The 14,047-nt window shown below is 43.0% G+C and overlaps 1 protein-coding gene across 2 annotated transcripts; it reads left to right on the top strand.

The window, feature by feature from the left end:
- Positions 1–2,334: 2,334 nt before the first annotated feature.
- nsfl1c (NSFL1 (p97) cofactor (p47)) lies at positions 2,335–13,262 on the top strand. 2 transcript variants are annotated; one of them, XM_069169172.1, is made up of 9 exons: positions 2,335–2,462; positions 3,867–3,967; positions 5,184–5,258; positions 7,693–7,858; positions 7,981–8,076; positions 8,598–8,707; positions 8,819–8,956; positions 10,714–10,884; positions 12,144–13,262. In XM_069169172.1, the coding sequence occupies exons 1-9, from the start codon at positions 2,361–2,363 to the stop codon at positions 12,304–12,306; spliced, it is 1,122 nt and encodes a 373-aa protein (XP_069025273.1). In that variant the 5' UTR covers positions 2,335–2,360; the 3' UTR covers positions 12,307–13,262. The 2 variants fall into 2 exon arrangements, with proteins under 2 accessions (XP_069025273.1, XP_069025272.1); XM_069169171.1 differs by having other exon boundaries at positions 2,336–2,462; positions 5,181–5,258.
- The last annotated feature ends 785 nt before the right edge of the window (positions 13,263–14,047 follow it).

The following is a 14,047-nucleotide window of genomic DNA, read 5'->3' as shown; positions in this document are numbered from 1 at the left end:
CCTCATCACCAAAACAAACTCGGTGCACCAGAGGAAACCTGAACAAGAGGAGAAACAGGAAGTGACGGGGTTTGTGGGAAATGTGTTCTTCACATTAAAATGATGTGATTAAATGTTTGTGATCAGAGGAAGTGATTCCATATTACTGGATGTTAAATGAGTTTTCTCCACACGTCCAGTTGTCAGAGACGTCTCTTTGTTGGTTTCATCCAGCAGGTCTATGTGTTGAATGAACATGAATTAAACAGCATCTAAAGCTCTTATTTTGACAGCTGATGTAGTCCTTGTTTCTATATTCCAGTCACAGACGCTCTGTTCTGGAAACATACGCAGCTTTTAGGACCTTTTAGGACCTTTTAGGAGCTTTTAGGAGCTTTTAGGAATTTTTATCCCCACGGTTCTCTAAGTTCAATAAATAAATTAAAAAAAGATGAGAGCTAAAATATTTCTGTGATGTGCAGCAGGATTATTATCACAGGAAGTGATTACATATTTATTCCTTTATCAGGTGGCACTTTAAAAAAAAGAAAAAAAATTATTTCGTAACTTGTAATTTTTTCGAATTCCTTTAATTTTACGCAAAAAACTCTGAAAACTGCAAATGACATCACAATTTTTTAAAGAAAATCTGCCGCAAAATCAAACATTTTTGATCTCAACAATCACAAAAAACTACACCAAATCCTGGAGGGACGGATCATTAATAACAGATTCCAGTGGAGTTGTTCTTATATCAGCCAGCTGATTTTATCAGCTAATATATTATAATAACATTGGACTGTCACAGATATATTGGGATCAGTGGATAAGTTGGCCAATATGAAAACGTTTCTTCACAAACCAATAATGCAAAAATAAGATGTTTGGAGTCTTTGTATTTTTTCATTTGTTATATTATTAATTATTGTTGTTAACTTCTCAGTAAAGTTGACTGTTTCATTGCTCTGACATCAGCGTAAACTGTAAAATATCGAGCCTCAAAGTGTCAAAGTTGTTTAATAACCACAGTTGATGGATCATTTAAAAAAATGTGATTTTATATTGTGTATACGGTATATTTATAAAGAATATATTGATATTGATATCAGTACCGGCCTCTAAAATGTCCAGTTTCCAGTCTCCAGATACACAATAACTGCAGCACACCTCGTTCTGGTTTTCTTCCTCCGTTTCTGCCGCTGTGAATGTTTGCAGGTCGACACATCTTTTCTCTCTTGCCCTGTTTCTGAGTGCTGTTGCCTCATCACAGACCCCGAAGCTAAAAACATCCGAAGGGGGAACTATATGATCACCGCACACTTGAACCCCCTCTGTGTGTAAAGCGGTGTTTTTCTGCGGCTCCTCGTGTGTCTGAGGATGAGGATGAGGAGGGGGATGAGGAGGGGGAGGTTTGTGTCTCACGATGTGAGGTGACAACATTGGTTTTCACACATTGCTACAGATTAATTAGCCTTGAAGATCAAACAACCCCATCAACCCTTTTCCCCTCCAGAAACAATTACGATGCTCCCGGTCCGTCTGGTACTTATTGCTTGATGCCATCTGACCGTCGGACACCTTATCGGGGGGTACAAAGGTGTCTCCCGTGGGGTAACTCTCACCGTCTGCTTATTGTGCTGAAATCAGAGGCGCGTGTTTACCGGGGCAGTTTCAGTCGGAGGTGAGGATGTCCCACTTCAATCAGCATCTGTTTGACGGTGGACTCCTACAAGAACCTCAACGAGAGATCAGGAGCTGAACAAGTGTGATGAAATGCAGATTAAATATCTGATGGCTGTATTTTGAAGCTTTCACACCGATGTGTCGTATCTTGATGAAATGGGATGAAATCTGATTAATGAGACGCGATGAGATGAAAACATGAATAATGTCTAAAGACAAATACTCTACTAATAAAAGCAGAGGCGCTAAGCCGAGGAATAATGTTACATAATATGTTTGTAATTAAAAAGCTATGAACTGACGCTTCACCTAACACGGAAATGTCTGAGGCAGGCATGTGCACACTTTGCGTGTTTTGTTTTTGATCGTGGAGTCAATACTTTAAGGCCTTTGTTCCAAAGTGACTGCTCTGCGTAATCTGTGGATACGTCGCCACCTACTGGTCAAAACAATGTCAGCAGCGCAGAAAACTGGTTCTAAAAAAGACACCGTATGAGCTATTCAAATTAAAAGAGTGATCATATTCTTTAAAAACAAAAAGGAGCATGTTTTGAGCCACGCGTCAGCCAACTTGTTTCATTTTAAATGTTTAATTTAAGTCTTGTTGTGGTCCCTCGTTTGAAACCACGTAGGAACCATCCATCTGTTGCTTGTTTCCTCAGGTGGAAGCGGACGAGTCTTCGAAGGAGCAAATCAAAATGGCGAGCCAAGAGGAGTCAGTGAGGGAGTTCGTCGCTGTTACTGATGTGGACGAGGAGAGGGCCCGGTTCTTCCTGGAGTCCGCTGGCTGGAATTTACAGGTACGGTACTTTGGTGCTTTTTCACGGAGTCGCGGCGGACCGTCCGGTGGACGTTTTCAAAGGGAAACGCGGTTCTGTGACCGGTGTCAGACGAGTAGCTCGCCGGCTAACGTGTTAGCCCGTGTTGCCGGTTTAATTTGTGCAAGTCACCCTTTGACAATTGAACCCGCGGCGCTTCTTCCTCTCTCCACCGGCACGACTGTAACACAGCCGGGGAGCGGACGCCGTCCCGGCTGGTAGAACCGCTGCCGGCTCATGTCGGAGGAGGCTGGCCGGTCCGCCGTGAGTCCAGTGACCCGTGCTAAGCTACCGTTAGCCCGTAACGCTAGATTAACGTTAGAAAGTGAAGCAGCTGTGATGTCGGATGTCCCGGTGAACACGGACACGGAGCCGGGACGCGTACCGGCCACCGTGATTAAAGGAAAAGGGAGCTTTAAATCTGAGAAAAATGAAAGTGAAGAATGGGATATGGTTGGATTTTTATTACACAGTCAGTATGACGTCAGAGAAACGGAATATACGTCACTCATCACTGTTGTTTGACGCGAAATCACGCAGGAACCTCAACGTAGATGGAGTGAAGTTATCGAGCTCCTGGCTGAGGTGTTGGTTTCATCCAGCAGGTCTATGTGTTGAATGAACATGAATTAAACAGCATCTAAAGCTCTTATTTTGACAGCTGATGTAGTCCTTGTTTCTATATTCCAGTCACAGACGGTCTGTTCTGGAAACATACGCAGCTTCTAGGACCTTCTAGGACCTTCTAGGACCTTTTATCTCCACGGTCCTCGAAGTTTAATAAATACATAAATAAAAGATGAGAACCAGAATATTTCTGTGATGTGCAGCAGGATTATTATCACAGGAAGTGATTACATATTTATTCCTTTATCAGTGAGTGCTTTAAAAAAGTCAACTTTGACTTAACTTGCAATTTTTTAGAATTACTGCAATTTTATGCAAAAAAAACCTCACTGAAAACTGCAAATTACATCTTTTTTTTTTTTTTTTAAAGAAAATCCACCGCAAAATCAAACATATTTGATCTCAACAATCACAAAAAAACTCTGCGAAATCCTGGAGGGACGGATCATTGGTAGCAGAGTCCAGTGGAGTTGTTCTTATATCAGCCAGCTGATTATATCAGACAGCTGATTTTATCAGCCAGCTATTGGACTATTACCGATATATTGGGATCAACGGATAAATTGGCCATCATGAAAACTTTTCTCCACCAAAAAATAATGCAAAAATAAGATGCATTTTAATAAATCCAATAATTATTGATTTCTTAACCTGCACTGTAACTTTAACTCTTGTTTTCATTTCTGTCTTAGTGCTTTGTTTTAAAAGCATGTTTTGTATTGCCGTTACATTTTGTCTGAATGCCTCTCCTTCCCTCAGCTTGCACTCGCCAGTTTCTTCGAGGATGGAGCCGATGACGACATAGTGACGCTTCCTCAACCCGAGGGAGGCTCCTCGGTGTCCCGGTCCGCAGGGCCCAGGTAAAATATGCAGCACCTTGTTCACTGATAAACACTAACTTTTAAAAGTGGGTATTTTCTTCTCAGCACTGAAAATATGGTTGTTTTATTTTATTCACCGTACATTTTGAGAAATTAATACTGTATGAATGAATCAATGTACACATTCATTTGTGATGTTGATGAGTAACTCCCAACTTTTCTCCTCAAAGTCAAATAACTCAGTTCTCTTCGCCTTCATAAACAGAAATCACATCACTGCTTTTTGGTCATGACCCTACAGACTGGATATGAAAGTGTTCGTAGCTTCAGGTCTGTAAAATGGTTCTGATCCAGAAGTGTCTTCAGCTGCAATACCAGCGAGTGCCACTAGAGGTCGGCTCCAAAAAGCCTCCGGCTCCATAGACTCCCATTCAACTTCTCTCATCAAATCCAAAGTGAATAAAATGTGTCCATCAGTTATCTCGGTGTTGTTAGCTAAAGTCACTCCTTCTTATTAGTTTTCTGGAGGTCCATCTGAAAATAATCCCTCATTCATTAGAAAAGAAGATTCAAGAAGACCTGTTTTTGGGGGCGTGTCTGTTTGATTGACAGGCCTGTGGTGCAGTCAGGTTACAGCTATCGGTGGGCGGGACGTAGTATCGTCGGGTTTCCAATCAGATCGGTCAGATCCACCGCTGGCTCCTCCCCCAGCTCGTCCAAATATGGTCACTTCCTGCTCTAAACCGCTCAGAACTAACAAAGATGGTGACGGACAGAATCTGAACTGGAGGATTCATAACGTTCACAAACCAACGATCACATCACTTGGTCACAACTCTGCACTGCAATGTTCACACAGCGGTACTGCTCACTTCATACTCTGGTCAGATGTCACACACACACACACACACACACACACACACACACACACACACACACACACGCACACACACACACGAGTGTTGGGCGCCCCCCCCGACTCACCGTTGTTGTTTTGTGTCCATTCAGCTCAGGTTCTGTAGAAAAAGCACTTTGGCCTACGTGTTACAATGGAAGGGAAAAACCCTGAAATCGTTGTCAATGGCAACCGTTATTGCCGAGCCCGGCTTTGTTCTGATCCAAATCCAGTCATATTTACAAGTGCAAAGTCCAACAGTACCCCATGTAACATATTTATTCTGTTTCTACTGTTTCTTTTACCACTACTGTGATTTTGTAACGTATGAAAACGTTTCCTCGTCTTCCTCTGCAGCAGTCAGCCCAGAGTGACCTCCTTCAGAGATCTGATGCACGAGGCAGAGGATGAGAGCGATGAGGAAGAAGGCCAAAGGTAAGTTCACTTCCCAGCGTCCACTTTTTATTTGTCTTTAGTGAAAGTGTCAAAAATATATAAATAAACAGATTTAAAAAAACAAAAGACCATACAAGAGATATTTGTCTGTTTGTTGCTCCATCTGGAGCTTTCATGGCCCTTTTAGGGATTCGTTGTCATATTTAAAGACACTTAAGAGGGTCGGAGGGAATAAAACTGATAACACTGATAAAAAACGAGGCTGTCTAGTTCATTTTTGTGTTGCAGTCGTCCTTGGAGGACGATCTCACTCTCCTGAATGTGTTCTGACTGTCGTTGGAGGCTGCCGATGTTGTCCGTCTCGTCCTCAGAGTGCCTGGACGGTAGGACGTCACAGCGAGCGGCTGGTTCCAGAATGCACCAAACTATTTTTGGTTCCACCTCGTTCACTGCGAGCCGGTCGCTCGTTCTGCAGCGTCGGCAGATCCTGCTGCCGGGGCGGTGCAGCGGTCCGTGTGGGCTGCTCGTGGCCTTTTAGTGCTTTTACTGAACTGAAGAACACAAACCGTTTCATCCACAGTCAATTGAAGGATCACACATCATTTCCATTCCTTCTAGCTCAGCTTTGCAGTGAACGATGACTTTTGATATTTACTGTGTTTTGAAAGTTTTGCTGTCTCACCTGGTTTTATGGGGGAAACTTGGCTTTTGTCCAGTGTGCTATGAATGTCGGATTGAGGCATCTTTTTCTTTGGTTGTTTTAGTTCCCATATTGTCAGTAACATAATGCAGCTACATGGATTTTGTAGCTCAGGTCATTTTCATGTGTTTCCTTAATGTCTATGACAGTTCGGACACACCTCCTACTCACTGGACCGTTTATTGTAGAACAAAACTGAGGACATCAAAACTATGAAATCACACATTTGGATTTGTGCCGATAGCAACAACAAAAAGTTTAAAATTTTAGATTCTTCTTCCACCTTTGGTTTCAATAACAGCTTTCTGTTATCAACCAGCCTGATGAGGTCGTCACCCGCAGCTTTTCCAGCTGTCCTGAAGGAGTTTCCCTCGTACGCTGACCATCTGTTGGCTGCTTCTCCGTCTCAGCGGGGTTTAGCTGGGTGATTGTGGAGGCCAGATTCATGTGATGCAGCACTTCCATCAGTTTACCTCTTTGTCCAACAGACAAACACAGACGCTAAGCTCAAACCAGATGGGTCGGTGTGTTGCTGTGGTAAACATGCTGGTTCAGCGTCGTCTTGAATTCACCAGTAAAGACCACCTTTCCTTCCTCTCCTGGAGCGCAGTCCTCACGTGGGACACGAGTGTTTGTTTTGCTTGTTTGTCACAGACATTTTCTAAATGGAGAACTGTTGCTGTCTTTACATAGTTGAGCGGTTCTTGCCATAACATGGATTACTACTGAACATAAATGGGGCTATTCAATGTGTATGTCAACATTATCTCAACACAACACAACTGATGGTCTCAAAAACATGAAGAAGTCAAGAAAGTCCACCGGTTAACTTTTGACGAGGCTCATCTGTTTATTGAGAACCGTTCCAGGTACGACTTCTTTAAGCTGGTTAACATGTCGCCTCTATTGAGTGTTGCTAAAGATGGATTTCTAGTCAACGCAACGGGTTGACTGTAGTTTAGTTTATAATCCACTGTTGGATTTCTCCCTCTGCAGCACTAAATGGATGTGTGATGTCATCAGGCTTTATTCGACTTTATACAACAAGTGGTTCCGACCCAGAGATCTGATTGGTCAACTGAACATTTGGAACGTCCTCAAATCATCATGACATCACACGAAATATCACTCCTCCTCCTCGGTGTAATATATAATTGGAGTTAAGTTTCATATAATATGTAATATAATGTAGTTTCTACTTGTTCTAGTTCTATTAAATGACCCATTTGGTGAAGTCGGGTCTCTTTTGGTCCTTTTTGGTCGCTCCGAGCACCCGTACCGTAACACCACGGATAGTCACGCACTTAAGGGCCCGACTACTTCCTGGAGTAGTAAATATTGCATACGTTACATAAGAGTCTACTGATGCGACTGATTGTTTTCCAGTTCTTGGTCATACCCCATGTGTTGCCAAGGAAACGGAGATCGCACTCACAAAAGGTTTTATAATTTGAGAGTGAAGTGGCCCACAATATGAACACATTTAGATGACTTGTTTTATGTGGGAGGTGGTACCGACTTCACCGCTGGTCCCTTTACACTTTGTAATCGTGGTTTCTTGGTGAAAGTTGACCGACGTGAGAGAACCACGGTCAAATCTTTGGTAGAAGAATCGGATCATACTGAGAGACGAGTTTCAGGGATCAAAGGTCCCAACAGCTCACAGATTGGTTAAATGCAGAGGCCAAAGTCTTGTGTGTTTCTGTGTTAAAAAACAACAACCAACATACAGGCAATTAATGTGAAATAAAACCTTTTTTGTCTGCCTGTCAGGTTTTTCGCGGGCGGATCGGAGCGCAGCGGGCAGCAGATCGTTGGGCCTCCCAAGAAGAAGAGCTCCAACGAAGTGGTGGAGGATCTGTTCAAAGGGGCCCGGGAGCACGGCGCTGTGCCTTTGGACCGGAGCGGGAGGGGACCAGGAGAGCCCAGTAGAGCTAAGGTGAAGTGATTCTCCTAAGGTGTATGTGTACGTCAAAAACAAAAGAAAAGAAAGACGAGATGAGACGATCACTCGGGAGGAAGCAGAATTACAAACACAGCGTAATTTATTCATGTTCCCAGGCCTTCGTTGGTGGAGGTTACAGACTCGGGGCAGCTCCTGAGGAGGAGTCCGCCTACGTGGCCGGAGAGAGACGAGGTGGCAACAGCCAGCAGGATGTGAGTACACATCCGGCTTCCTCTTTTTACATTCACATTTCCTGGCAGTAAGTCACCCTTTAGGGTCGATGCCCCAGGCACTGTTACATTTTCAGTGATAAAACAACACCAATTAACAGATTTGATTAAACAAAATTCCAGGAGACCTACGAATCATTAATCCAAATCTGAAAGCCATGAGCTGAGTCTTGTAACGTTTTGTAGGTTTATACCTGTGGCCATGTTCACAAAACATCCCAAAGCTGCAAGCATGTTACTCCTGATTTAGCTCTAAAAGTAGCTGCTGAGCCTCAGAGCAGATGGGGTCAAATCCTGACAACACTAAACCTGTAACATCTCAGACATCTTTTATGTTTTATATAGATCAATCATTCAGTGACGAGATAAACTGCTGCACACTAAAAGAAAAAGTCCTGTTTGAAATCATGCTGCTGCAGTTTGCTACTCAAGACTGTTGGTTTATATGCAGTACATGATGTGGTGTGTGTGTGTGTGTGTGTGTGTGTGTGTGTGTGTGTTAGGTACATGTGGTGCTGAAGCTGTGGAAGACAGGTTTCAGTCTGGATAACGGAGACCTCAGAAACTACAGCGATCCTGGAAACGCCAACTTCCTCGAGGCGATCAGAAGAGGGTGAGAGCGACCGAACTCACTCTATGTTCCACAGATCTATAGAAATATGTATGCAGGCACTGAGCTCTTTCTTAGCGAGTCACCTCCCTGATCGATGTGATCAACCTGCAGGGAGATTCCTCTGGAGCTGAGGCAGCGGTCTCGGGGCGGCCAGGTCAACCTGGACATGGAGGACCACCGGGACGAGGACTTCGCCAAACCCAAGACGGCCTTCAGAGCCTTCGGAGGTGAAGGACAGAAGCTGGGAAGGTGAGGCTGATGAGCAGTTCTGCTTTTCATCTGATAAGATGACGCCTGTATTGTTTCTGTACCGGATCAGAGAGCAGCAGCAAACCGGTCGTACTTGTTCTACGTGGACATGAATGATCTTTAGGTGTCGGCCCATTCCAGATACATGGCTGGTTTCTAATAAGTCATGTGACTGATGTTGGTATTACATGAACTGCATATTTACATCTTATGATCGTAAAATAATGGCATGTTAATAGCACAAAATTACACATGCAGTGTAAATTATACTTTGTATTGCTGATTCATTTTATGAAAAAAAAATATATTTGGAATAAATACAATCTTTGTTAAAAAGCAAAGAAAAGTTACAGTAAGTCACAGATATCAATGTTAATCCAGCAAAGTAGAAGATTCATTTTTAAGAGCAGCTCCTGATGAATCACATGCAGGCAGAAATTAAGGATAGAGGTATAAAACACATTGAATTCTGTTTTATAAAGAAAAGACGTATACAGTAATGTATTAAAATATCTTTTCTTAATATCTTAATTTTAATTAGAATATTAAGATATTTAATACAATTTTGATATTTTCCCATGCCTGCTGTAGACATGATATTTTTTGTATGTCATTGTGAGACGTCATTCTAAAAGTGAAAGAATATGTGCAAGTCAAATTCACATTTTTCTGTCGCATGATTTTCTATATGGTTATTGAGCAGCTGGTCACATGATGCACCTGTAAAATAACAAGGAAGTGCAGCGTGTCATAATGGACAAATGCTGATTGGAGTATAAAATGATCTTTTTCAGTTGGTTGATCTATTTTCTGCTACTTTCCATGTAATTTATTTATCTTCAGGAATCAGTGTATTTGCTATTTACTGTTGAGAAGTACTGAAAATAAATGAGGGTTTAATTATGGTCTTTAAATTCTTGAATGTAACTCTGTGAAGCCTGAATAAACAGGAATAACCAATCAGAGACGAGGATTTACATCAAACCCAAATAAAACAATTTACAATTTGCTCAGGGACACATTATTCTGATTCAGCCACTGTCCAGAAAAATCTATGAATATCCAAAGTTGGGTTTTTTTTCAGATAAATTGAAAGAATTCTCATTTTTTTTAAATAATAAATCATAATAAGTTGACTAAAAGTACATGTGTACTTGACAGGTGACGGTGCTGCAACAGGAGCCGTCTCACAACTTATCGATCCACCTTCGTACATCACTTTCAAAACAAAGTAAATCCTCTGAGCTCTCTATACGTGAACGGCTCAGTTTTACTTGTTACCTGACATGAAGCTACAAGTTGGAAGTAACTACACATTTACCAAATATTAGAAGTCTCCTGCTTCAGGTAATTTGAGGAGTTGGCTGCATTATTATTTCTCTAAAGATTGTACAAAGTCGCAGAGCTGAAAACTGGGTTGTTTTTTTGTAGCTCACAGAATCACAGGACAGCAGAAGTTTGACACTGAATCGTTTAAAAAAGGTGATTTTGCATGAAATCTTTCAGTATCTCAATAGAAATAAAATTGATAGCAGTCAACAATAGACAGTATATTTGATAAATAGATTGAAAATGGGGTTGAAATAGTAAAAGAGAAAACCAAACTGTGGCAGGAAACAGCTGTGCTGCTGCTGAAAGAGGACTGAAGATAAATCAAGTAATGTGTTGGTGTAACATCCCATCAAATGTGTCGCAGCTCATGTATTATTCACCATGGCAACAGTTTAACACAAAAACAGTCTGCCTCCTCCCTCTAGTGCCACTCCAGACCTGGTTTCAGCTCCGGACACCTCCCAGCAGGACGAGGCTGCCAGCCAGGCCCAAGCCACCACGTCTGTGAACCTCGACCCCTCCCAGCCCGTCACCAACATTCAGATCCGGCTGGCCGACGGCGGCAAGCTGGTGCAGAAGTTCAACCACACTCACAGGTGAGGCATCCGTGGAAATGTTGACTGGCCACGTTTCCCTCTTCTTCTTCTTCAACACAAAATGCATCACAGATCTGCCTCTGGTGGAAGGTTTAAAACGTTAAAACAAAGATATGGTACGATTGCAGAGGCAGAGAAGTTGAACTAAATCTTACCACTCAGCTGTTTACTGAACACAAGCTTGTGTTGCTTGTAGCAGCTGCTCGGAGACACTAAACATCAATGGGAGAAAGTGGAAATTACTAAATCCTGATCTCATCAATATCTCCCACTTTGTGTCATGTAGAACTCTCACATCATTTATTGAACAGCAACGTGCATCTAAGGGGACCTTAAAACACAAGCTGAGTCATTATTGGCAGCTCCTATTTTTGTGATAATGAATGAAGTGGAAGGTTTTTTTCCTCGTGCTGTCATCAGACAACAAAAATGACGCTGACGACCAAACGTGATGAGGCTGTCGGCTGAAACTCTGGATCCACAGCCATCGTTGGAACTGATTCGGTGTCATCAGCCTTCAGAGTGGCTGAAGAAACCGTTCCGGCCTGTAACCACGGTGAAGACTGAAGCTGGAACCAACGGCCATGTTAGGAGGAAATCACATAAACTCCTGCAGAGATCACTGAATCAGACTCCAACATTTTACCTGTTGGTCACAGAGTTCAGGGACGGTGTGGAGACATCATTTTATTTATGTCTTCAGTTACAGTCTTCAACAGATCTGCCTCGGTTCATTTTCTATTGTTAGTATAATTATTTCTGATCACCTGACAGACTTCTTAATGTCTTTGTATGAACTCTTCCTCCTCCACATGTTGAGCAGCAGCCTCATGGACGAGGTCATTTGTCACTAATGGAATACAACTCAGAATACACAAACATAACACATTGATTTACTAACCGAATAAAACAATTAACTCAAAGAACATACAGACACCTCTACCATGATCAACCAGGTAAATATCATCATTTAACATCAAAACAGAAATAAAGAGCCCATGAGATGCCCCAGAATGTTTTAGCATCTTTTTAAAACTATATATTATTACTTTGTTGTGTAATATAATTGAAAGAGGAACTCCATTGTTTTATTGCTGGATGTTTCTGTACGTTGATGTCGTCTTGAAACGACCTCCAGCAGCGTGACGACTTAAATACACCGAAACATATTAACCGTATGTTGACCGTATTTAATCCTGTCCCACAAACACGAGGCTGTAACCTCACTTCCTGTCCCGCTGTGTCCTCGTGTCCCTCAGGGTATCCGACCTGCGGCAGTTTGTGGTGGCGGCCCGGCCCGCCATGGCCGCCCGAGAGTTCGTCCTCATGACCACCTTCCCCAACAAGGAGCTGTGTGACGAGAGCCAGACGCTGCAGCAGGCCAACCTCCTCAACGCCGTCATCGTCCAGCGGTTAAATTGAGAGTGAGCGCGTCACCCCCCCCCCCCCTCGCCCCCACCGCCCCCCCTGCTCTGCCTCCCGGTGGTGTGGCTGAGCAACTGCAGCCCTGTGAAATCTGCTGCCCCTTCTGAGGGAGGAGAAAACACGGACTTATGTATGGACTTCTAATTTCTGATATATTTTTTTTTTGATTTTCTAAAGTGAAACGTAACACTCTGCTCCCCCAGCCCCACCCCCACCCCCCTCCCACCCCCTGTCTGTGGTGTGTGACAGACAGTAACGAGGAGAGAAACTTAAAAAAACCCTTCCTGAATGGAGTTCATTTCAGAGCCTGTTGAAAGCCTGCGGATGGCGGTGAGTTACCTGACAGCCACCGTCCAGCTCTCTGAGCAGCAGTTAGATGTTCACTAAACCTTTTGTCTATTTCCCATTAACATCTTTCCTCCTCTATTAACCTGAATCTGGCCCTTCATTGTTTACGATCAGGGCCTCAGCAGATCAGTGCAGCGGCAGTTTTGTACGCGCTTCCATTTCTCTCTGCATGATGCTGGAGTGAGAAGTGCAACGACGAGACAAAACTGAGGATTTGTTGTTGTTTTCTTCTTCTACCAGTAGCCTTACTCTCCTGTCCTCACCTCCAGACCCTCACCTGTCCGTGTTCAGAGGAAGATGGACATCTTTTTTTTTTTTAACTGCCTTCTTCCCCCTCCATATGTTTCTTTCCCCCCCCTCTACAGATTGTAGGCCTGTCCCAGTTAGGCGTTTTGATATAGTGTGACATAAAATCAGTTGCACGCGGCTTTATTATCAAACCAACGGTCGAGCAGCAGAATACATAGATTGTAAACACTGGGTTGTAGTAGTGGAAGTTGAACTGCGATGATACACTGACATCTTCTATGCATCCTGGGGACACACATAAAATAGGTTTGGACCTCTGGTAAAATAAATCCATTTTATGGTTGATGTATAAACAACCTCCTGTCCTGTGTTTTCATTTATTATTACATTTATTGAACTTTTATTAATATTTTGGTTTGATGAAGGTCCACTTCTGTTGTCGGTGTTTCACTCGGCAGGTCAGCGTATCCATCAGATTATCAGTGACTTTTCAGAAACGTGGATTTCTCTTCCGTGGAAACTGGATTCTTCAAGAAATTTACAGCAGATGGATGACTTCCAACAGCAGGTACACGTCGGACCCAGAGACGGTACGTAGAACACTTACTTGTCTTCAGCTGCAATACCAGCGAGTGCCACTAGAGGTCGGCTCCAAAAAGCCTCCGGCTCCATAGACTCCCATTCAACTTCTCTCATCAAATCCAAAGTGAATAAAATGTGTCCATCAGTTATCTCGGTGTTGTTAGCTAAAGTCACTCCTTCTTATTAGTTTTCTGGAGGTCCATCTGAAAATAATCCCTCATTCATTAGAAAAGAAGATTCAAGAAGACCTGTTTTTGGGGGCGTGTCTGTTTGATTGACAGGCCTGTGGTGCAGTCAGGTTACAGCTATCGGTGGGCGGGACGAAGTATCGTCAGGTTTCCAATCAGATCGGTTAGATCCACCTCTGGCTCCTCCCCCAGCTCGTCCAAATATGGTCACTTCCTGCTCCAAACCGCTCCGAACTAACAAAGATGGTGACGGACAGAATCTGAACTGGAGGATTCATAACGTTCACAAACCAACGATGACATCACTGATGGATGATGACATCACTGATGGATGCTGCTTGTTTAGGTCCTAAGAATTATTGTTTTGTGTT

This window comes from Embiotoca jacksoni, unplaced genomic scaffold (assembly GCF_022577435.1).
Source record: "Embiotoca jacksoni isolate LCO1_2020_lvr unplaced genomic scaffold, fEmbJac1.0.p SCAF_43, whole genome shotgun sequence".
Lineage (NCBI taxonomy): Eukaryota > Metazoa > Chordata > Actinopteri > Embiotocidae > Embiotoca > Embiotoca jacksoni.
Note: the sequence above shows the minus strand (reverse complement) of the source record. Positions and strands in the feature narration are given on the sequence as shown.